The 23,202-nt window shown below is 33.6% G+C and overlaps 2 protein-coding genes across 2 annotated transcripts; one reads left to right on the top strand and one right to left on the bottom strand.

Moving 5' to 3' along the window:
• The first annotated feature begins 1,864 nt into the window (after positions 1 to 1,864).
• Positions 1,865 to 7,620, top strand: LOC119833585 (hepatocyte nuclear factor 3-beta-like). The gene is made up of 4 exons (XM_038357655.1): positions 1,865 to 2,136; positions 6,361 to 6,577; positions 7,157 to 7,232; positions 7,556 to 7,620. The coding sequence occupies exons 1-4, from the start codon at positions 1,865 to 1,867 to the stop codon at positions 7,618 to 7,620; spliced, it is 630 nt and encodes a 209-aa protein (XP_038213583.1).
• A 7,565-nt stretch (positions 7,621 to 15,185) lies between these two features.
• LOC119833396 (solute carrier family 22 member 8-like) lies at positions 15,186 to 17,396 on the bottom strand. Its single transcript, XM_038357385.1, has 3 exons — positions 17,041 to 17,396; positions 16,079 to 16,486; positions 15,186 to 15,930 (listed from the first exon to the last, which is right to left on the bottom strand). The coding sequence occupies exons 1-3, from the start codon at positions 17,394 to 17,396 to the stop codon at positions 15,186 to 15,188; spliced, it is 1,509 nt and encodes a 502-aa protein (XP_038213313.1).
• Between the last annotated feature and the right edge of the window lie 5,806 nt (positions 17,397 to 23,202).

Here is a 23,202-nt window from a genome sequence, read left to right as displayed (position 1 = left end):
TCTTTTTTTTTGTTTATGTCACCGTCGGCAATGGAGGTAGTGGGTCGCTAAATGGTAAGCGCTACCACCGCCCATGAACATTTGGAGAGGCGTAAAATCGTTTGCAGACCTTACGTCTCTCCAAATGGATTGCCGACTTCAAATTAGAAAGGCATTGGGAAACGATTGATTAGAGGAATAAAGGAAAGGAATGGGAAGGGTAAGGAAAGGGAAATGGGCCTTCAAAGGTAGGGTGAACAGGTACCTTCTAGGGAAGCGCGCTCCACCTTAGACTACATCTACGCTTACCAGCACGCGAAATGGTAGTCAAGCGCTTCCCTATCACACATAAAAAAATATATTCTTTCACACAATCACCTCGTTAACAACATAGTTACACTGCCGTAATAACAGCGTTCCAACCGCTAACCGGCGCGTGTGTAATGGCCCTAAATTAAATTATTTCAACCAGTAATTTAACGTTTGTTGTGTCACCACAGAACGGTATCATGATTGAGACCATAATGGTGTTACGTACACATTTGGTGAAAATTTTAATGATAGGAGTCGTCGATATAATTTGCGGTCGCTGTGTATGTACATATATACAAAATATAATTATAATTCGTTAAATGAAGGTTGCTCGCATGAGTGAACTTTACACGTTATCATCGTATCCTACTAATATTATAAATGCGAAAGTATGTAAGGATGTGTGTGTGTTTGTTGCTCTTTCACGCTTTAACTACAAAACTGATTACAACGAAATTTGGTACGTTGATAGCTGGACAGCTGGAATAACTTTTTATCCCGATATACTTACGGGATACGGAGTTACGCGGGTGAAACCGCGGGGCGCAGCTAGTCTGTGATAAAAATCCCAAGGGAGCTTTTATTCGCGATAAATAGTATCCTATCCAAGTCAGCTTATACCCTGTTTGTATACCAAATTTCATCAAGATCCGTTCAGTAGTTTCGGCGTAATTGACGGACAAACATCCAAACAAACAAACTTTCAAATTTATAATATTAGTGCGATTTTAATATAATTGAAAGATATAAGAAAAAATGAGCCGGTTTTTTTTATCAAAAAACAGAATCGACTTCAAATTGTCAGAATGAGACCAAATTTAAATTGGAACACATGGCAGGCGCCAGCTTTCAAATAAAAAAAAGAATCATAATTTCGATTCATCTAGTAAAAAGTAATGAGCTTTGTGTTTCTTACACAAAAAAGTACAGTCGAATCGATAGCATCCTCCTTTTTTGAGGTCGGTTGAAAATACTAATTAATCACTATATATAAGGACTCTCGTATAAAATTGTGTTCTACATTTAATGACAAAGACCGAACTGTCCATACTACGAATATTGTTCAATTCAATTACTCTCCCAATTTGGTCGGGAGAGGATTTCACGGATTTTGATCAAGGTTCACAAACATTGTTTTTCTTTATTTTGCTTTGTCAGCGCTGGAGGTAATGCTCAGGGCCATTTTGCGACGTTAATAAAGTTCCATAATTATTGTCGAATGATTTTTTTTTTAAATGTACAACGTGTTTTTTTTTATTTATTCACTTTCATAACTAACCTCTTTTGTGTCATAATTAGGCATAATGTTTAATACGTTCAACTTTTCAAGAACCAAAAAAAATTCACACAGGTATTTCATTTAATAGAACATAAAAACAAAGATTTCGTATTTCTAAAAACATGATCAGAGTTAATTCAATTTATCGATTACCGGCATCAACCAATAAAAAACATATGCAAACTTTTCAACCATAACCTCCTTGGTCCCACAACAGAGGTTAGCTATCTGTGGAGATAGCACGCCCTGGCACGTAGCCGCATTCGAACCCCAGTTTAATTTGTTCTGTCAGTGATGGCAAGCAGAACGGTTGGCGATAAAGCTAAATGGCGAAGAAGAAAATCAACAAAAAATAACGATGATGACAACGACTGTGCGAGCCTAGCGTGGCTGTTAAATTTTAGACTGGATGAAATCGTCAATGTTAAGGTACCAGATGAAGAGGTTAAGGTTAATGACAGTCCCCCGGCGGCCAAGAAACCACCGTATACATATCCGGAGTTGATTGAACGTGCTTTGAGAGAAAAAGGCGAGCTTACAGTCTCCGCAATTTATCAATGGATTTCGTAAGTATTTACATTTAATTTATTCTAAAAATTTGCATGAAAAATGTGTCTGAGAGTACGGTGTATAAAAGGTCCAGGTTTAATATTATTTATATTGTATTGTGGTATTTATTTTGTTGTTAAATTTGCATCACGATATTCAGATATTGCGTAATGCAATTCTATCTAGCTGGTCATGGTTTTTGGTCTGAAATGCTACTGCGATGCTATGGCTAAGGCAATGTTGCTAAAAACAAATAAAATAAGTACTAATAAATAAATCTACTTAGATTTTAATTCACATTATTTAAAATAACCATAACATATTGTATATGAGAGAAAATTTATTTTGAAAATTGCTATTTAGTAAAGTTATCAAATCAAATCAACATAAATTTAACATTTCATGAAATTATATTTTACGACCTTTATTATTGGAGAGTTTTTAAACGCTTGATATAGATCAAAACATTAACTATATGTTTTATATATTTCAAGATATTACTATGCAATTATTGGTTAAAGGTTATTATATTTGTTTATGTGTAAAAGTCAACGATTGTTTAAATCTGCTCGATAAACAGGAACAATAAATGTAAGATGTCTTTGATCGCATAGTGTGCTTTTGGCTTTGTTTTATCAATTTAAGGGATTAATTCTACATTTTAAAGATACAAAAAGTATACAAGTATGTTTATAAGTTTTTTTACGTGAAAACTACTGAACGGAATTTCATGATACTTGGCATACGTACCCGAATAACACGTAATCTATAGAAATACTTGCCCATGGGTTCGCGAATGAAACCGCGCGAGACACAGCTAGTTACACAACATTAATAACTATTTTCTAGAAATAACAATTAAATGAATTTCGATTTTAGATCACAATATTCTTTTAGCATTGATTTCCAAGAGAATTGTGTTAAACTCAACGAATATGCTAGTCTAGAAATATTTTCGTAGCTTTTGGAATGCACAAACAAAACAAATGTATTTCACACTTGTATAATAGTTAGCTATAATAATAGCCAGTATTGTATTATGTTATCTTTGATAATAATATACAAGTTATCGCTCCTAGACAACCAGAGGGTGTATGATACAAAACCAAAAATAAAATAGCGTAAAACATTTTTTGTACCGATGAAAATAAAAACTATAATATATTATTCATTAAATTTATCACATAATGTCATATGTATATTAAATAGCATTAAAAATGTCCAATCACAACATTTTAAGCAGAGAGTTAAATCACCTGAAAATTCTGTGACTACGGATAATCAATAATAAATAAACTATATTATGTACATTTTATCAAAATTCTAATCGACTAAAGTTAGTGTATGCCCATATATCATCGAGCGAATCGGTTAGCGGCGGGTGATTTATTATTTTGAGTTGTTTGCATTCCGCCGGTGTCTTGTTGACATTTTTACTTTGCCCACGGGAAATGCGCGATGGAATAACTTACTGGAAAATTAGTATTTTGTTCGTTTCCGTGGAACGTTCTAGATTTGATTGGTCGACGAGAGGAGATATTTAACGCGCGTTGTTATTTGCGTCTTGCAGTAATATTATGATGTATATTCATTAATACAAAAAACATAGAGGAGTTATAAATCAATATAAAACGTTTATTTACTTCATAATGTTATCATAGATTCGTTTTTATATGTAGTTTAATTTATCATTTATGGACTTCATAAAGCACAAATTTTACACTTTCCATTTCCTTTTCCTTTCCCTTCCCAGTCCCTACCCCTTCCCCTCGTCAATCCTTTCTCTATCCCATTCCATTTAAAGTCGACAATCTATTTGTACAAGCGTAAGTCCTGCAAACGACCTTACGTCTATGCAAATGTTTACGGAAGCTTACCATCAGCTGACCCACCAGTTCCATTGCTGACGGTGACAGAAAAACACATCTGAAAAGGCTGGCTTTTACTAATGTGTGTTAAAATCACTCAAATACTGCTTATACTGCTCATAACTTGTCACCTCTACGCCCATATTAAATAGCCAATTATTTCAACGTACACATCGAACAATAGAACAACGAAAACCAGCTTGCTCATTTCGAGAGCTTTGTTCGTTCCTTATCAGAAGTCACATTTTTCATCGAGCGATGACACCGCTTTACGTGTAATTCTTTGTTGGAAACGGATTTTCATTTTGACATCATTATAGTGAATTTATCGCCTCTTAACCTAATTTATTGGAGGTCGGAATGGAAAATGGAATTGTCCCCGTCACAGAACAGATAAGAAAGGTTAGAAGGACGGTGAGAGCGAAGCAGACGCGCTACTCTTATGTGAAAACACTCATGATATGAGCGTTTTTCTATATTATGCCAACATATACGTCAAGATGTATGTTGGATAAACGGCACAATGACTGAAAATTATACAAATTGCTTGCAATACATGGGCAACATCTTGCACATAGCGAGCGATCGTGCAGTGTAGTGCGTTCATTGTGATCCAGCCGCAATATTTTCTTTCTAACCCGATTTATCTGTTCTGTGGTCTCCAGCGTCGATAGCTATTGTTATGTCCACTGTTTCTTTTATATATTTTAAAACATATACAGAATGAGTACAGTCGACGAATATTTATAGATTATTAGAACATTAAAAGTAAATTACACTACTATGGCATGCATGGCTTCATATGATACTCATGACATGATACTCGAAGCTTGATGAGGTGTTTATTTTTAAAAATCAGTAAAATATGTAAAACTGGTTTTAGAATTTGATAATTAAAATACAATACCAGGAAGACGATGAAATACGAAGTACGACTTGTATTATATTCAAATAGATGATCTTTAGTTTTTAAATAGCCTAATGCGTTTATTGTAGATAATATGTAGATATGTAAATATAAATATATTCTCGTGACTTCTCATGCTAATGTTATGTATTCAAGTGGAAACATTATGTTATGTATAAGTAAGGAGATAACGAAAACAGTGCTAAGTGAATATATCGGTTTTCATTTTCAATATGAATTAAAAAGGCAAATGGTATACTATGAAAGGTATTTTAAACGGTGATTATATATCAACCACACTCGTTCTGCCGTATCGATATGAGATAAACTCCCGCAAGCTGATAATAAATTAATAAAAGTCCCGATTGTACCAATCCGCTACTTGATAACGTTATCAGATGCGATTAGCGGTGTATTGGACGAGTGGACGTGTAATTAAACTTGATTAGTTTATCATGAACGCAGCTTTTTTTTGTAAATCACTTTATCCTGCTTTACCTTACTGCTTTGTAATATAATCTATTGATATCAGTAACTTATAGAAAAATATTTTCAACGTCTGTTTTATAATTGGTATAATTAGTCTCTCTCTCTGTATTTTAGCATTAGAAGTGATGATTGTATACGAACATACATACACAAATAGTAAACCAATATAAGTTGCATTTCGTCACAATTTTATTCCAACAATAATACGCATTGTCAAATCATCTTTCGATAATTTGATTTCCGCGCACAATAGGCTGGTATTTGTCAACAAAATGCGTTTAACAGGTGTTAGGCGGTCAGGTGGGGGGCGAGCCCCTCAAATATTGCCGGATATATGGTTAATCGGCAAATGATAGGGTCGCGATCATGCTCCATTGGGCATCGATCGGTGCCAGCTAGCGGTTGGGACGGCGTCTTGCGGCTTGACACGTAGCCCGTGATTCGGGTTTGCGCCTACACGCACACTTTTGTGAAAGAGGGTTTAAATCAAGCAATATCTGTGTTCAAAACAATCATATTTTTTGGTTGGTTAAGGTTGTGTTTTGTAACTGTTCAGCTATATTCGAATCTGAGAATTGTAAACAATTGAGTATCTTTGTAAAGTAATTGAACTTTTAAAATATGATTATAATTTGAATCGATTAGGCTTAGCAAAACACTAATTCTAGAAAGCTAAATGAAAAAATTCGCAAAATAACTTCTTAGACTTGTAATCTTGATTATAAGAAAAGCAATGAAGATTCTTCTTCCTTATGGAAATGTACGTATATACAGTTCTATATCGAACAGTAGAACTTTAACTTAGATTATTTTATGAATTTCCAGTCCGAAACTTATCTTGGTTAAACCCCAAAACACCACCTGGCTACGCCTACGCTTGAACGACTTTTGATAATTTTCGGAACAGTCGAATCGAAGGAAATCTATCATCTACTCCGTAAGGTGTGGCGAATAAAATACAATAATTATTGTTGCAGAGATCGTTTTCCATTCTACAAAGCGAATGACGAGCGGTGGAAGAATTCTGTGAGGCACAACCTCTCTATCAACCCTCACTTTCGTAAAGGTGCAAGGGCATCTCAGGGTGCTGGTCATCTTTGGTCACTGGCTGCTAATGCCATAGACCTGCTGCCGTTCAGAAAAGAGCAAGAGACTGAAGTGATCCATGAGACGCATGTGATTGAATGTCCTAAGGTAAATGCAACACTACTGTACTAAATGTGATTAAAATCTATTTACCAAATTTTGTTATGAAAAATTAGGTATTATACAAATTATAATAATTACACTGAAAATTATTAACAATTTTTATTAATATTTTCATTTGTTTTATCAGAACTAAAAATGCTACTGGCTGGTTGCGATATGTTTAACTCGGTCACAAAAAAACTATTTGTATAGTATAAAATGTCCACTTCTGAAATGTTATTGCTAATAACCTATTACAGTTCACTTCATTACAATATACGTTACTTACAATAATTATCTAGACCAAATGAGGTGACGTATGTCTCAGAATGATGGCCAAGTTTAGTATCTACTTATTAATAGTTTGACCTCATTGCGGTGAAAATGAATAAGACAATAAGTAAGTGTCATTGTTACGATGAACATTACACTGACTGCCCAATTAACTGGACACAGATATTCTGTAAGGCTGCCATAATCCACTACACCAGCCAAGTGTGGCTTGGATGATGTTATGTATAAGAAAAAAAAAAACGAAACTCGTATATCCGGCCATATCGTAAAGCGTATAATATCTCATTCCAGGTAATAGTATTAGACGAGGCTGCAATCGCTGCGGCCAGCATAATTCCGGATCAAGACATATTCAGTGGAAGTACAAGTGAGTACTTACTCCAGATTTTTTCTAGCAGATTTAACTTTACTTCATGATACGATACAATATGAATAATATGTACTAACTAGCTGTTTTTTGTCCGCTATTTAACCAGCGAATGAAACTATGGATACAAGAAAGTATTTAGTATAGTTTATGTGATTTTCTGCCACAAAAATACTGCAAACTATTGTCCAAATGCGTTACATGTCCTGATCTATTTCCAAGATATTAAATGCTATCAAAATCTTTGAATAACAGGTCAAACAATTGCAGTTAATGATTAGAATGGTATCGATGTCTATATAGCTGGTTTATATTTATTTCAGTGTTCCTAAACCCAGTGTCTGCGGAGCAAGTAGTTCGAGAGTGTGGACTGATCACCAGCCTGTAACTAGAATATGGGGTTTTTATGATAATAGTCAGTGTATGAGGTTTGAACATTGAAACGTAAGCGTCATAAACTTTCTATTTCATTTGAAAGGTACTTTATCTACTTTTCTCTCTTGGGGATAAAGGAAAGCGCCATTGTTTGTCCCAGATGTCATTTTTAGAATCACGTACGTAAATTCTTAATTTTATTAAAGGACACAAAAGGCTGATCAGAAATCGATGATGATAGTTGCTTAATAAAACAGCGACGCAGAATTAAGCCTTATGTGTATGACGAGTATTTTTTTAAATTGTTATAAGTGAGAGATCTGTAGAGAAAAATGCAATTTGAAACGTTACAGAACCATTAGAATTTATACTAGTTAACTATATCTGGAGCATATCTATGAAAACCTCAATTTGTTTGTCGACAAACTCTTATAAGTCTCAATGAAGTTTAATGTTAGCAAAAAACGCTATTAATGAAATTGGCGGTTGATAGTTATTATAGTTAGTATAGATTAGATCAAGAATATTAACTGTCTTGTTCATGATTATGGCCCAAATTTGAGTCCCTGTAGTAGTTATTGATATGTACTACTGATGATGATGGCATAATAAAATCTATTACAGAATAAATGATTTCGTTTCTTGATATGGTTTTGTAATAACTATGATTATATACACATCGTCTTTGATTCCTGTAAAGAATATTATTATTAAACTCGAATACTCAATTATCAATTACTTCTGAGAATTCAAATACTTCTATCGTATCAATATGCAGACAGTGAAATCACGATATTGAGCTGCTTTGTCATTGAGTTGCATGTTCAGCGGTTATTTTTTAAATAATTGTCATACAGTTGTAGTTGTTCCCTTATATAATTTAGTTATGGACAAGCTTTGTTTAATTATTGCATTAAATACAGGCAGGGTAATAACTCAATTGCGCGTAGAAGTTATGATTGAAGGATGTCACAATGAAGTTAGAATTATTGGAATTTGCGTAATGGTATTAAAAAAAAATGTACATTGAATTTTTTTTTGTTTACAAAATTCGATATCCAAATATAATCCAAAATCCAATAGTTTTAAAACAAATAACGAACGTTTTAATAATAAATAAAAGAGTATTGATGCGACAAAATTCATAGTATCTGTCTGATGCAATTGACTTTCACGTTTTTGTTAATCTTTTCGTATCACTCCCAAACACCGGCTTACTTTGCCAACAAACGATCACACAGTAACTGTCTCCACTTCAAAATACTAGTTATCTCAAGATTCTTATTTTATACCATATTCTATGCAAACTGACCTGAACCGAAATTCAATTATTTTTATAATGCCCTATACAAATAATACATTAAAGGTCAATTTCGTTCAACAGCCTTGTTCCTCACCCCAACTTGTGTACGATACTTAGAGCTATCCCTATCAACGTCTCCTTAATATACCGTGAATACTAGAACTTTCTTTACAAGACTTAGCCCGATCCATCTAGTCTTACACCTTTGTCTGGGAAGATCAAGTTGTATTTGAGCTTCAGAACTTTGCTAACGGTAACTAGCCGCGCCAACATTGCCCAGGCAGAACTGATTCTATATAAACTTTGGTTGCAACACGCTTGGTTATAATTGTTTAATTCGTCTTGTTAAAAACGTTGTATAATTAGCTTAATAAATATGCATGTGGTATTTATTGAATGTATCTATCGTGATGATGGAAGTCAATATTTATTAATGGATTTCTAGATTCGGTATGTGATTACTTAACGTGTAATCTCGCGTTAGTATTCAACCCGGCTGGACGCATCACGCCAGTGATGAAACAGACGATGTGTTTGATTCAGTTGATATGGAAGCCGGAAACTTTTATAGTCCGTTTCTGTTGATAAGTAAAGGGCAAGTCTTTAGGTATAAGTCATTCTCGTCGCCATATCTTGCTTTATTAAAAATGGTGTGACTATTTAAAGAGTTTCTTCAAAGCAATCAATCGGGCATTCGAAAATAATACTCGTTAACATTCATTCGACGTGTAGTGTAATCTTGGCTATTAAATTGGTGAACCTTTCTCTTTGTAGGTAGTAGTTTTTTTACTACCATGTTCTTTTAATTTCTTTGTTTAAACCAATTACTAAATAATAGCCATACAAGCTTTAATTTTTGCTCTGCATCCATTTTTATTAATCATCTTTTACTGACGTAACACATATGGGACGTGTAAACTGGTGTAATAGTCTATCAATAAATGCACGCGTCTATCAATAAATACTGAATGATAAATACTTTACGTATAACTGGCGCATGAAAAAAAACAAATGTAACACTGTCGTGTATGTTATAGTTCTTGACTATGAAATAAATCGTATTATTGCCTCTACCATACAAGAATTTAAAACCTTGTGTTGTAATGGAATAGAATACTAATTCTCATCACGAAGAAGCGTTGCCACATCAGAGGGTTTTGTTCATTCTGTTGTGATTATTATACATTTCAATCAAAAGCTTATTGGAAAAACACAATAAAATTATATTTTCCATTTAATTTGAACTGCGAGTAGTTGATTAAATATAAGTAACCTTAACATTAAGTATTTTTAATGAATATGAAAGGTTTTTAGAAGTAAACAGCTGTAGTTTTCACCAAATTGGTTTTAGCTACACAGAGGTAAATAAATGTAGGTGGAGTGTTGTAAAAAAATTAATACACGAGTGACCTTAGTGTAATGAGAAAATTTTTTTAATAGCAATAAATACCGAAAATATAAAATGTTTTAAATATATTGTGATCTCATTACTGGAATTAAACATAACTTAGTTGTAATAATGTTTTTGTAATAAATTTTATTAAGAATTAATCTTGTTTTTTATTATACAAGGAATTTTACTTAATTAGTTTGTGCAAATTGCTATATACTTATAATTTATTTTTCCTTAATAATTTTGGTAAAATGAGACTAAGATTAACTTCAATAAAAATTAAGTTTCCATTTTACCCTTCCAGTGCATTTTACATATTATATACAAATGGATGCATCTTGATCACTGTACACATTTTTGTTAAATTGTATTTTTACATGAACACACAATAATCAATTAAAAAAACATACACACTAAAATATACTCAGGGATCACGGGCGGCCGAGAGGCTAGGCGTTGCTACGGTTTGGCAAAAAGGCGCGGGTTCGAATCCCGCCTCACAATCGAGTTTTTTCTATTCTTGAGAAAAATTTCTCATTTATAAAGCATTTCAATGCTACTAAAAACTCAAAATTAGGTGTATTTTCATTAGAATAAGTAGTGCTCACTCTCATTCAAATACAAGTAAGTACTTGTACTAGGTACATTCCCAGAGAAACAAACAATCCGTCACCGCTGGCCAGCGGTTAGCCAACATATCTGCATTTGCACACACTACGCCAAGGTGTGCTGTCAGCTATTTCAAGACTATAGAGGCATGGAGGGAGCAAGTGCTCAAGATGTATATTTAATATGGAAATTATAGATAGAATTATGGCTAGTTAAAGTCCCTGTTGATCCTAATCACTACTCGTCCCTGACAGCCTAGTTGACAGTAACGTACATTTTCGTACATTGTGTATTTAACTCACAGATAAGTGTACAAGGTTAGTAGTTATACAAACGTACAGTATTCAAGAAAAAAATTTACATGTGGGTTAGTTTCCAATAATTCAGATTTCAAATTTTAGAGTCGTTTGAAAGGAAGACTCTTATATTTATTTATTTTTTTTATGTCATAACGGGCAACTAAGCTGGTGGTTCGCCTGATGGTAAATGATCACCACCGCCCATGAACATTAACAGAGGCTCAGACCTCTGAGAATGCGCTGCCAGCTTTTAAGAATAAGGGATTAGGAAAGGAATGATGACTGGAAAGAAGGAATGGACTGGGAAGGGCTAGGAGAAGGAAATAGGCCTCCTTTATTTTGTTTGCATTAGAAAATCTCGTAAACCGTTAACCCTACACATTCGAAAAAAATATATATTGTGTTATATATCTGATTAAGGAAAAAGCAATTTCAATCATATTGGTGTAACATACTGCCCGATTCTCACAAACTCAAAATATGCCAAATGCCTCCATTTTACAAATTTTAAAGGTTGAACGAAGACTCATACGGTTGCAAGCTCAAAGCTAACCAGTTACACCAATCTTTTGTATTTATTACGTTTAACTGAATCGCTAACATCCCATTTCCTTTGAACCGGCCAAACAAAACCCTCGCATCAGATGCGGAATGATAACAGACAGACCTTTCTATTGTATTTTTTTATATGAGAATATATCGATACGGTAATTGAATATATCAACACTTTATTATGTACTTTTTGGTCAATTTCATTTGAAAGAGAAAGTGTTCTCCTGTTTTTAATAGAAGATGTTGGCGTCGAGCACGCTTCGGCACGAATTGGGCCAGCTCGCAGCGGAGAAGATACCATACCTCCACAGATGGGCGTGAAATAGTAACATGCTACGGTGTTTAGTTCGTTATGTAGGGGAGGTAGAGATCTGTTTCGTTTTCCTCTCCCTTCTCAGCTCATTCCTTTATTTCCGTCGTCAATCTTTTCCTTTTTCTTTCCCCCTTAAACGCTTTTAAGTCAACCCTAGCACTGTATATGTTCACGGGCAGTGGTGATCCATTCACCAGGCGATCCACATAAATAAATACCTTCTGGGAACGAATATCAGCTGATAATGATGGTTATGATACCACATATACCGGACCAGAGAGTCCTTAAATCCCTACTAATATTATTAATGCGATAATAATTATGTCTGTCTGTTCTTTACGCCTAAACCACTGAACCGATTTGGTTGAAAATCAGAGGATAATACAGATATTTTGAGACCTGAGAAAGGACATCCCACAACAATTGGTCCTATGCGGCAATAACTTCGACACTGTATAGCATTGACCACGCGGCCGAAGCAACGTGCGGAAAGCTAGCATAATTAAAAGCATAGAAGAAGGACCTTCAATTTCAATATTTCTTTACAAACACTCATTTGGATGAAATGTCCGAAAATAATGCTAATTTAGTCTTTTAAGTTCAAGCACGTCTCAAGTTTAAGTAGCTTAGGTGCTTAAGGACAAAATTAATCCAAATTACATTCATTGAGCAGAATTTTAATACTTTCTTTAATTAAGAACAGATTTAAATACAGTTAATGAACCCTTATAAGAAATCCATTAGGTTTTTAAGTTAATTTTTCATCACAGACAGGCGAGATATTTGAAGCTCAACCCTCAATTAATTATCATAATATTAGATACATACCTAACATATTTCAATTATGATACTTAAGTTTATTAGTATATCGTAAAAAAATAATAAATAATAGCAGATAAAATTCGTCTAAAAATATGTCGCAATGATGATATTAAAAGTTATGAAAATTGTAAATTTATTATGCTCAAGTAAAAATATTTACAAACAAAATATAAGGAAAAGTGTAATGCAATGACCCACGGGGACGTTAATGAAATGTAATGAAATTTTCTCCTCGCAGCGTAAAATTAAATAATGTTAAGTGGGATATCAGTCGTTTTATTAATCATAAGAGTTTCTGCACGATGAACTCTTGCGGTAAAATTTAGCAGATTTAATCAATTGGTAAATTAATATCTTGCTTATAAAAGTAAGCTTAAAAAAGTTAATCAGTTCATGTATTTTCCAGCCAATTTCTTAATTTCTGTTTGTATTTTAAAAAAATTATCATACAACGAGAAAAAACATAATGATAAAAGATTGATTATATATTTATATGTTAATTATTGATTGATATTTACAGTTATACAATATATATTGTTGGCTTTATAAGGTCAAAAATAATTTTGTAAAATTTCCATCTATGGTTTTTCCCTAGCTCACTTCATGATATCGCGTAACAGCCCCTTTAAATTTGCATCCCCTATTTATTCGCTACTTCACACCCTATTACTATATATTCTACCCAAAATTGTGGCCTATTCTTATAGCGAAGTACTGAAGAATAGCTTAAGGACTTTAATAATATAAATAGGCAGTATACCAAAGTATTGCATGATTTTTAAATGTTAACACGCGACGGTTTTGCTGTAAAAGTTAAATAATATTGACTCAGTTAATTTAACGTTCACTTGCAGTCTACCTCCAGGCTCTTGAGGATTATGGAGGATCCTATCAAGCGTTATTCATCACAACGGAAATTAATTTACTAGCTCTGGATTTACATTATAAGATAGTTTACCAGTGAGTGTGTTTCATTGAGCATATTCTTGAGTTTTAATTAATCTGGCTGGTTTAAGACAATCGTTACTTACTTACTTTGTGGAAATGAATTTATAATTCTCTCCCTTAGGATAGGTGGTTAGGCTATTGCTGAGAAAAACAAGCAACACGAGCCATTTTATTTTTGGTTTTAAAGTTTTCTATTTTCTTCTAGAAAACGGGAAAATTTTTATAAAACTTCGCGTGTTATTCCGCGATACTATAACCCGTCTGTCCCTACAGCTATTTATCTATTGAAAGTACTTCTAGAACTCCAATGGAATTCACAACAGTACCACACTTTCTGTTTACACCTTCTGTGCTGTACCAAATTGATTTTTTTAATTAATCAACCTTCTACGCTCTGCCAATTGCTTTTTATTATGCAGTTTAGAGGAGCAAAAGCTATCAACTTAAAAAGAATAATCATCAGGATCTTTTTAGATCAAAGGTCTGTGTTTCTATATATCTAGCCGAATTCATAATGCACCCTCTTTCATTTTAAAACCTCCTTTTCTACTCATAATGACACCCTATTTTAACTATCGATAGAACTGAGGTAACTTTCTCTCCCCAATACCTCATGTATACCATAGTCAGTTCACATTAAACACAAATCACTAAACTTTAAAAGCCTAAACCATTTCTTCGCTACTTATTACTTTAACTCGGAATGGAACACTGATATTGTGGTAATAAAAACTTTTTTCATTATCCCGGTGTTAAGGAGCTTATTGAAAATAGCTGTGCCACCGAAAGCGTGCTTTTCATCGGCTTGTATACTCTTTTGTGACAAGCACTTTGAAACTTTTGTATGGAAGACTGCATTTTATGGATATTACCTACAGCCTAATTAAATGGTAAAGTACTAAGGAGTAAAAATTACTTCGTATAAAAAATAATATGGTGGTTCTTCTATAAATGATAAATGTTATGATAATGAAAGCTCATGTCTTATAAAAAGGTGTTTTATTGATATTTAAGATCGGGTTAATTAACTTTAAAATATGTCGTGTAAGAAATCAACCGACTTCAAAAAAGGAGGAGGTTTTGGATGGATTTTTTTTTGCTTTTGATACCTCACAATTTTTGCGCTGGGTGAACCGATTTTTAGGATTCTTTTTGTTTTAATTTTGAAAAGATGATTCCTGCCACGTGATCCCATTTTAAATTGGTCTAGTTCTGACAATTTGAAGGTGGTTTAGTTTGTTTTTTTGTTAATAATAATCGTTGTGGTTTGCAAATTTAAATTAAATAAAAATAATGGAACCTGCAGCAGTCACTGTTAAACATAATTTATTTTGTCTCTTTACTCAATGATAGGAAGTGGAACGTTTCTTGTGTCCTTGAACGAGTCATCTTCTTCCAGGCGAGTTTTCCGTCGAGTTAATGTTCTCGTATCATCCAAAGACGAGGGCAATTCAACGTTCTTTGTCTCGGGCAGTATAAAACATAATAAAGTTCCTAAAAGAGCAAGCGCACCAAAAATACTCCCCGACGCAGTCTCTGATAAAGAATTTATTAGAGGAGCAGTTATTTGTCCGATTCGTGATAAAACCGATAAAAATCCTAACGTTGAATTTCTCACTGACGTCGGAAATAATTCCACGCTGTACAGAAATACAACGATGAAAGACATGAAGAAGAAACAGTTGCAAATACAAGCTAGCATTACTCTAAGCCATAGCAGCTTTATCGGAATAAAAACTACTAAAATCATGAAAAATCCAGAGAAGAATATTGTTAACATTAAGAATGTCCTGCGGCTTAGCAATTGCAATAGAAATATAGAAGATATAGTTCCTGGAAGCAGTAAAAAGCCAGACACCGCCACATTAACATATATGTCGCCACTCATCTTGCCAATGTACTGAGAAACGCCGTAATAACCCATACCACAGAGAAAATATATCACTGACATGCATCCTAAATTAATTGTCAGTTTCTTATGTTTGAATATTTGCCAGAACTTCATTTTCCTTTGTGACTTGTTACTCTGATGGGCTAAGTACTGTTCGATTTCTTCTTTGATGTTTTCGCAAGGCTTTCCATTGCTGCAAGTAAAAGAAGCAACCTAATAATTTAATAACAATGAAACTAATCTAATTTACATATTAGGCTTTTTTATCACCAGGAATCTAATCCAGAAGAACATCATATACTATAATTGTACTGCATATAAATCAACCATTACAAACTTACATTTCACCAAATCGATGCATGACAGCAATCGCTTTGTCCACCTTGTCATTGTCCATCAACCACTTTGGCGACTCCATTACCAGCCACCACGAGCTCAAGTAAATAAAAACAGGAATGGACAGTGCCAACTGAAACTCATCACAATGACGAAATAAATAAGAAACACCAGGTAATGTCACATGGCTGATATTTGAAGGTATGTGGAACAAAGCTGTAATGACTTCTCTGTGCCGTAGATTGCAGTACTCTATGCAGAGAACAAAAGCGGTTATGATGGCCCCTCCACAGCCAATGCCTTCAAGGCAGCGCATTAATGTGAATGCTGCTATTGTAGGCATTGCGCTCACAAGACATCCAGATACAGCGAGCACAAGACAACAGGCTGTGAACATTGATAGTCGGCCAAATCTGAAACATAAAGTTTATAATCGTACTATAGAACAATTGAAGGTTATACATTAGATAAGAATAATAAGTAGTGCCAAACGGAACAAGTATAGAATGTTTTGGAAACTATAAGTAAAACTAATTAACAAAAAACTAACTAGCAGAAATAAAACCTCAGAATATAAAACAAGACAGATGGAGCGCGCCGAGCATGCCAGCATCGCCCTCAAAGCAAATACAATTTAAAAACATTTTTGAGTTGTACAGAAAATTTGTTAATAACTGCCATATTGTTCATATTTTATGATACAAAATAACTTTTCCAATATAGTAAAAACTTATTGGAAAAATTAAAGAAGTAAGATTCTTTAATTTTCTCCAATAAATTTATATCATATCTCATAACACTCACATACGAGTAGATGCAAGTGTGCGTACACTGCAACGTGAAGTCATGCACACATACAACTTTAGACGTAGCCGATTTCGATCGTTCGACTTCACCTCTGCCTTTTATAACATAATACATACATAATACAACATAGATATTGAGTATATTTATAATAATATCATACTTATCAGACAGGAATCCAAACATTAGAGCCCCAATCAAAAGGCCTACGAAATTCATGCTATGCGAGAAACTTGTCAGCCAGGAGTTGTCACAGTATATTCCGAATTTCGTCTGCATGGTCTCCTCAAACACACTTCTGTCCCAGGCAGGATCGTCGCATGGACACAAATTCCTACTAGCATTTCCATTGCAAAAATAATCAATTGGTGGTGACAGGAAGATGAGATTCAATGCGTGCCAGAATATTGGGATTTTACTAGAAAAAATCAGAATGAATAAAAAATAATGGTACCTACTGATCTCGTTAAACTGTTTCTCAATGGGATTGTGGAATTTTGGATGCTTAATTTTGGCCATGATTTGATTTTATGGGAAATCCAGATGGCCGCGGTTATGATAAGTAACTTTTATTTATTCTTTATTCGAGCTGCGTGGAGAAGTCACTTAAAATTATATTTATATTGCAAACTGCCATTTTTATTTGATCTTTATAGTAATAATAATAGGAATAATCAGTAAGTTACAAATTCGTTTATCGTATTATATACATATATGTCAAAAACAATGACCTCGTTGGTGGAGTTCGTTGATCAAGCAATTTCAAACAATAGTTTTAATAATCTATTAATATGGGCAAATTAACGTATTTATTTAAGTTAATTCAGTTGAAAACACACGCTTATAATCCATCCCTTTAATCGTTCCAATCTAATGAACATCTGAGTATCCAGCACACAAGCAGTACATGTCAAACTCCTAATGAACATACTCGTAATTCGGGATTGCGGTCAACAAAAATATCTTCCAGTAACCTTTTAAATAATTAAACTTTGTGCGGCTAAAACCTTGAGGGCTCCTCTGAAGTTTGTTAAAATTATAAAGAGATACCTTTCAGTGATCAAGAGGTCTATTGTCTTGTATAACTTTTAATATTGTGTTTATTCTCATTTTTTCAGCAAGCTACCTACTAACTATTTGTTGTTCTTTGGTCCGTGAACAAAGGAGATTGAATCAATAATTTATTCTTGAGTACATTCTGGGTCTGAATAAAACAAATTTATAAAATATAATAGATAATACGGCTTCTTTATGAAAGTTTACTGAAAAGAGAGAATAATGAATAGGTCGAACCTAAAATTATACAGCTATAGGATATTGCTTATTTCTTTCGGTCCTTCAAATAAACTAGGCACTACTTTCTGTGAATGTGAAAAAAACGTCTCGGTCTGGCAGGACACAGAAGGCTGATCACCTACTTGTCCATAAGAAAAAATCGATCAGTGAAACAGATGTATATCATCTGCCCCATACCCCAGTAGGAGACACGGGACTTTCCTTTTACACCTCTGTGATTGTTGTAGTGATGTGTCGCTTACCATCAGGCGAACCACCAACCCGCTATCACATAAAAAAATTAGAGTGGCAGCTTGTTTGTCCTACTAATATTATAAATGCGAAAGTTTGTGAGGATGGATGTTTGTGTATGTGTACGTTGGTTACTCTTTCACGCAAAAACTACTCAACCAGTTGCATTGAAATTTGGTACGTAGATAGCTGGACAACTGATTAACACGTGGGCTTTTTATCCCGATATTCTTACATACTAACGCGGGTGAAACCGCGGGGCGCAGCTAGTATTTCATAAACTTCATTAACGTTTCTTGTTTAAATATTTATATAGAGACGATAATAACATAATGTTACCATTAAATATAAGAAGTATATAGAGATGCTAATACCATATCGTTACCGTTAAATATCGGAACGCTCGTGTTATTTAAGTGCGGTACCGATAAATCACGCCGATGATTCGTTCGAGTTTCCAGCTATCAATCTTGTGTTCTCCAAGCTAACGCATAATGTTAGGGTGTTTTTACATTTGTTGTAATAGGTATTATTTGTTTTTTTTTTTTTTACACGTTTATCAAAAGTGTATGTTTAGTGAAAATCCATCTAATTCCTGTATTTACAATAAAGTTACTATTGTAAGAACAATTTTTTTTTTGTTCGAATTTTATGTACATACAGGATGCAACCATGTCTGGTCGAAATAAAAACGAAATCCCACGGAGATCTTGCAATATAAAAAAAATATAATGTTAGTCCATAATAATAATAATTCAAATCAACCCAAATTCCAATGAACCGCATCTGAACAATATAGGATAAAAAATATTTTATGTTCACGTTTTTAAATTTTACTCATTAAAACACGCATGTTGTGTTGTTGAAATGTAATCTGTAAATAATTTCACTCGTTACTTGTAGTTATACTTTCAGAATATACAACAAATTTAGTGTAAAAACCTCTTCATACATTAACATGTTTTTAATATTTCGTATGAAGCTCAAAACATGCGTTTCGGCACTTTCAGACGGTTATTAATGGATGTTCTGACGTCATAACCATTGGTTTGTGAACGCTCTCACAGAAGTACAATTTTCTTTGTCTAGAATACAATAAACCCTTAACAAACGATTGAATAAAACATATAGTTTCAGCCAGCGACTGCAATTGCATGGTACCCGGTTAAAATGTCCTAATTCCAGATTGTAGAAGTGATAATTCCAGATGCTCTTTATCATACAGGTCTAACTGATATTGCCTGAAAGGTTAAAAAATATCCAGCCATTAAAAATTATTTTGTAACAAGTTGGTTTAGTTTTATTTCACTTACAAAAAAAATTAACGTGTGTAAAGACCGCACGGCAGCATTGAAATCTCAGAGCGTGGCGAATCAAGCTAACTTACTATCTATGTACCGACTTTCACTTCTCAACTTGTCAACTTCACTTCTCAAAAATTCTCAAGGTAAATTCGTTTGCTTTTATAAGTAATAAAATACATATATGTGTAAAATATAATTATATATTAGAATGAACAGAGTCAGGGCGTCAGCTAGAACGTACCCAAATAAATGACGACGAATTTCGAAATGAGCCTAATGGAGCGTCTTACCCCATCTCGGCCAATGGATTGCGCAGCGGCTGCGGTCTCGATGTCCGAAGCACGAATATTATGTTAGCAAATGTTTGATGGAATTTCTAGCGTCTCCACTATTTGTGGCTTTGTGGGCTGTGGCCGGGAATTGTTTAAATGCTTTTGTGTCTAACGCGCGAATGATGTATTGAGAATTTCGCAAATTATGATGGTAAATAACAAGATTTAGTACATGATTTTGTTTGAATAGTTGTGTAGTATATTATGAAACACTTAGGAATTTGAAAAGCCTTTTGCCCCGGATCGCACACGTCAGAGTAGTTTGATAGCTGATGTTTTTATACATATAAACTTTCCTCTAGAATTACTCTATCTATTAAAAAGCTCCATCAAAACATACATACACGGACGCGGAAAGCGACTTTGCTTTATACCATGTAGTGAAAAATCATTGTATGTTTTCTGGGCGCAATGTTGTTAAATTATTCACGAATAGAAATAAATGCTAATAGTACTTAGCTAGTGATATGTGGGTAGCTGAAAATGACAATATTATGCACACTAGGTCTAGAACGTTCTATGCACGACTTGCTGTAGTTGTGACTGTATGAGATCTTGAAGATGACACTCGTATATCAACTCCTAGACAAATTTGAAAACAAAGATTCCGATATTCCGATCATTTCAATCTTTAGGTCGCTACAATTTTTTAATGGTATTTAAATTTTGTCCTTACAGTGATTTAATGGTTTTAAGTATGCTTTTTATTTTAATTATGTTTGTCTTAATTTGTGTCTATTGTGACTTTTATATAAAAAGATAAAAGTACTGTTTATACAGTATACTAATAATACTTTTTATATAAAAGTTTGTTCTGTCATCGGTTTGCTTAGAATTGTTAATTAGACTTAATTCTTTATGTATTTATTTAGGTTTGTTACATTGTTATTTAATTAGTGGTTTGTTACTAGCAATTGGAAACCCTAACTCCAAGATATTTGTAGAGGCCCACGAAGCTCTTTCCTAAACGAAAATTGGAAATAATGTATATTTATAGTTTAGTTTAGGACCAAATGATGTTTCATTTGTTACTAAGTATTAATAAACAAGCCTACAAAATAGCTCATAGAGACTTTTTAGAATCGTTTTTAAATGTTGTATTAAGTACAACATTTTATTTCAAAGGCTAAAAATTTAATATAAATATCTACCCAAAATTCATACACTATTAAAATAAATAAAATGAGAGAAAATATTTGCAACATTTGTTTTTAATTAAACTTATTTTTTGTCGTGTATAGATGTTATAGTATCACACATAAAGGTGAAAGTTTGTTTATTTGGATGTTTGTCCGTCAATCCCGCTGAAACTAATGAACGAATTTTGATGAAATTTGGTATACAGACAGGGTATGATCTAACTTGGGTGTGAGAATACTTTTTATTCCGATTAAAGGCTCCCTTGGGTTTAAACAGGAACTCTGATATCCGGGCGGAGCCGGGACGAGCGTCTTGTATTTATGGAGGAAGGAATGTAGAATTTCCCATCGTAAAAGGTCAGTCTACACGACTAGTCGGCCTGTAAGGCCCCGATTGAATGATATTTGAAAGTTGTATATATGCGAGGAAGAAATTCCGCTTGCGCGATTCAGAAATGTGCGACACATATTCATTAAACATCGTGATTATGGAGTACATGCGAATGTTTTTTTCTTAAGAGGGTTTTACACACATAGGATAAAATACTTTCTATGAATAATTCCAGAAAATGGAATAAAATATTTTTGATGTACATTTGTTCTCTGTTTCGTATTTTATTTTCAAATTTAAAACATGCTAAATTAACTCATTTACGTTTTTCAGAAGTGCTTTTGAGTTCTCTCATGGTTATCTTCCTCTTTTAAGTCCTTATATTTGTGGGAATTTGTAGACGTTTGTTATATAAATCATCATATTTTTTGTGTATAATAATCGGCAAAGGAGCTAACCAGCTCAACTGATGCCTGATGGTAAGTGCTTCCATGAATATTTACAGGCGCAATGTTATTCACAAGGCTTACCTACGCGTCTGCAAAGGGATTGCTGACTTTAAAAGATATGGGATAAAGAAAGGATTGACGATGGAAAAAGGTTGGAAAGGGTCAGAAAAATGATACGGACCTCCAACAAACGGGGCTACTGAAAATCAGCGCTGCGCATTACGCGTAGCACATGCTGAGTAGTTACCCTTTTAAGCACCACGCCAATTAGTCATAAGTCCACCTTTTTATTATAATTTCGTTATCATTATGTGGTGTTAAATAAACATTCTTATTATCTTTCTTTCTCCTTTCTTTCTAATTATATACTAAGTCTTTTATTTATAATATTTTAATATCGCTATACTATCATTTTAGCGTCGGAGGCAAAAAAGATCCTGAGTGATCTACCACCGAGATCCTAGTTCACTTAAAAGTAATTAAATAACAAAATCACTATTTGCAGATATTACAACATGCAATTTTATTATCATATCATGTACTAGACAGAATTAAAACATTTTTCATCAAGCACCTGCACATCATAAAGTATTAAAAGTTGCACGAGATTTTATGAACACTTTTAAACAAATTAAAGGCTCCCGTACATTGGTTTTAATAACAAATGCAACAAACAATGGTTTAGAATTCATAGAATGGGTAAATGGTTTAGGCATGCGGGTTTTATTGAATATTGATAGGTATTTTGAGTGGTTGTTTCGGTGAAATTACTTTTGCTGGTTTTTTGGCGGTTTTTTTAAATGTTCTCGTATATTTTGTGGTGTGTGGATTTTATAACTTGGATATATTTTAGACAGCATAAATGTTGGATACAGGATAATGAATGGGTCGCATTAACAGGGAATTATTTATATTTTAACATATATAAATTTCAATTTATAACTCTTATATAATCTCCTTTTGTGCATTTATATATAAATCTTTTTTTTCTACTAAACAGTTTTTCGACCAATATATTAAACCTTATAACCATCTTTGAATACTTATGATGCCAGACATTTTCTGTCTGGCATCATAAGTACCGTAATTTATTTACACACATTTTCGAGGATAAAAAAAACGACCAAATTTAATTTAGAATTTCCTTCATCAAGCCTAAAATAAAGATTATTTTCGAAAACAGGTAAGTACCCGCTTGGCCATAACTTCCCAATAGAGAGCTTTATGCATAGTGCACACTGAA

Source organism: Zerene cesonia, chromosome 17 (genome assembly GCF_012273895.1).
Source record: "Zerene cesonia ecotype Mississippi chromosome 17, Zerene_cesonia_1.1, whole genome shotgun sequence".
Taxonomy (NCBI): domain Eukaryota; kingdom Metazoa; phylum Arthropoda; class Insecta; order Lepidoptera; family Pieridae; genus Zerene; species Zerene cesonia.
This window is presented reverse-complemented; position numbering and strand designations above follow the sequence as displayed.

What these genes read in the sequence shown, in the direction of transcription:
- LOC119833396 (XM_038357385.1), bottom strand. Translation starts at nt 17,396, where the DNA reads ATGGCCAAAATTAAGCATCCAAAATTCCACAATCCCATTGAGAAACAG. An exon ending in TTTGGATTCCTGTCTGATAA is followed by an intron (nt 16,487 to 17,040) that starts GTATGATATTAT and finishes TTTATGTTTCAG; the next exon opens with ATTTGGCCGACTATCAATGT. An exon ending in ATGCATCGATTTGGTGAAAT is followed by an intron (nt 15,931 to 16,078) that starts GTAAGTTTGTAA and finishes TTTTACTTGCAG; the next exon opens with CAATGGAAAGCCTTGCGAAA.
- LOC119833585 (XM_038357655.1), top strand. Translation starts at nt 1,865, where the DNA reads ATGGCAAGCAGAACGGTTGGCGATAAAGCTAAATGGCGAAGAAGAAAA. An exon ending in GCAATTTATCAATGGATTTC is followed by an intron (nt 2,137 to 6,360) that starts GTAAGTATTTAC and finishes TTATTGTTGCAG; the next exon opens with AGATCGTTTTCCATTCTACA. An exon ending in CATATTCAGTGGAAGTACAA is followed by an intron (nt 7,233 to 7,555) that starts GTGAGTACTTAC and finishes TATTTATTTCAG; the next exon opens with TGTTCCTAAACCCAGTGTCT.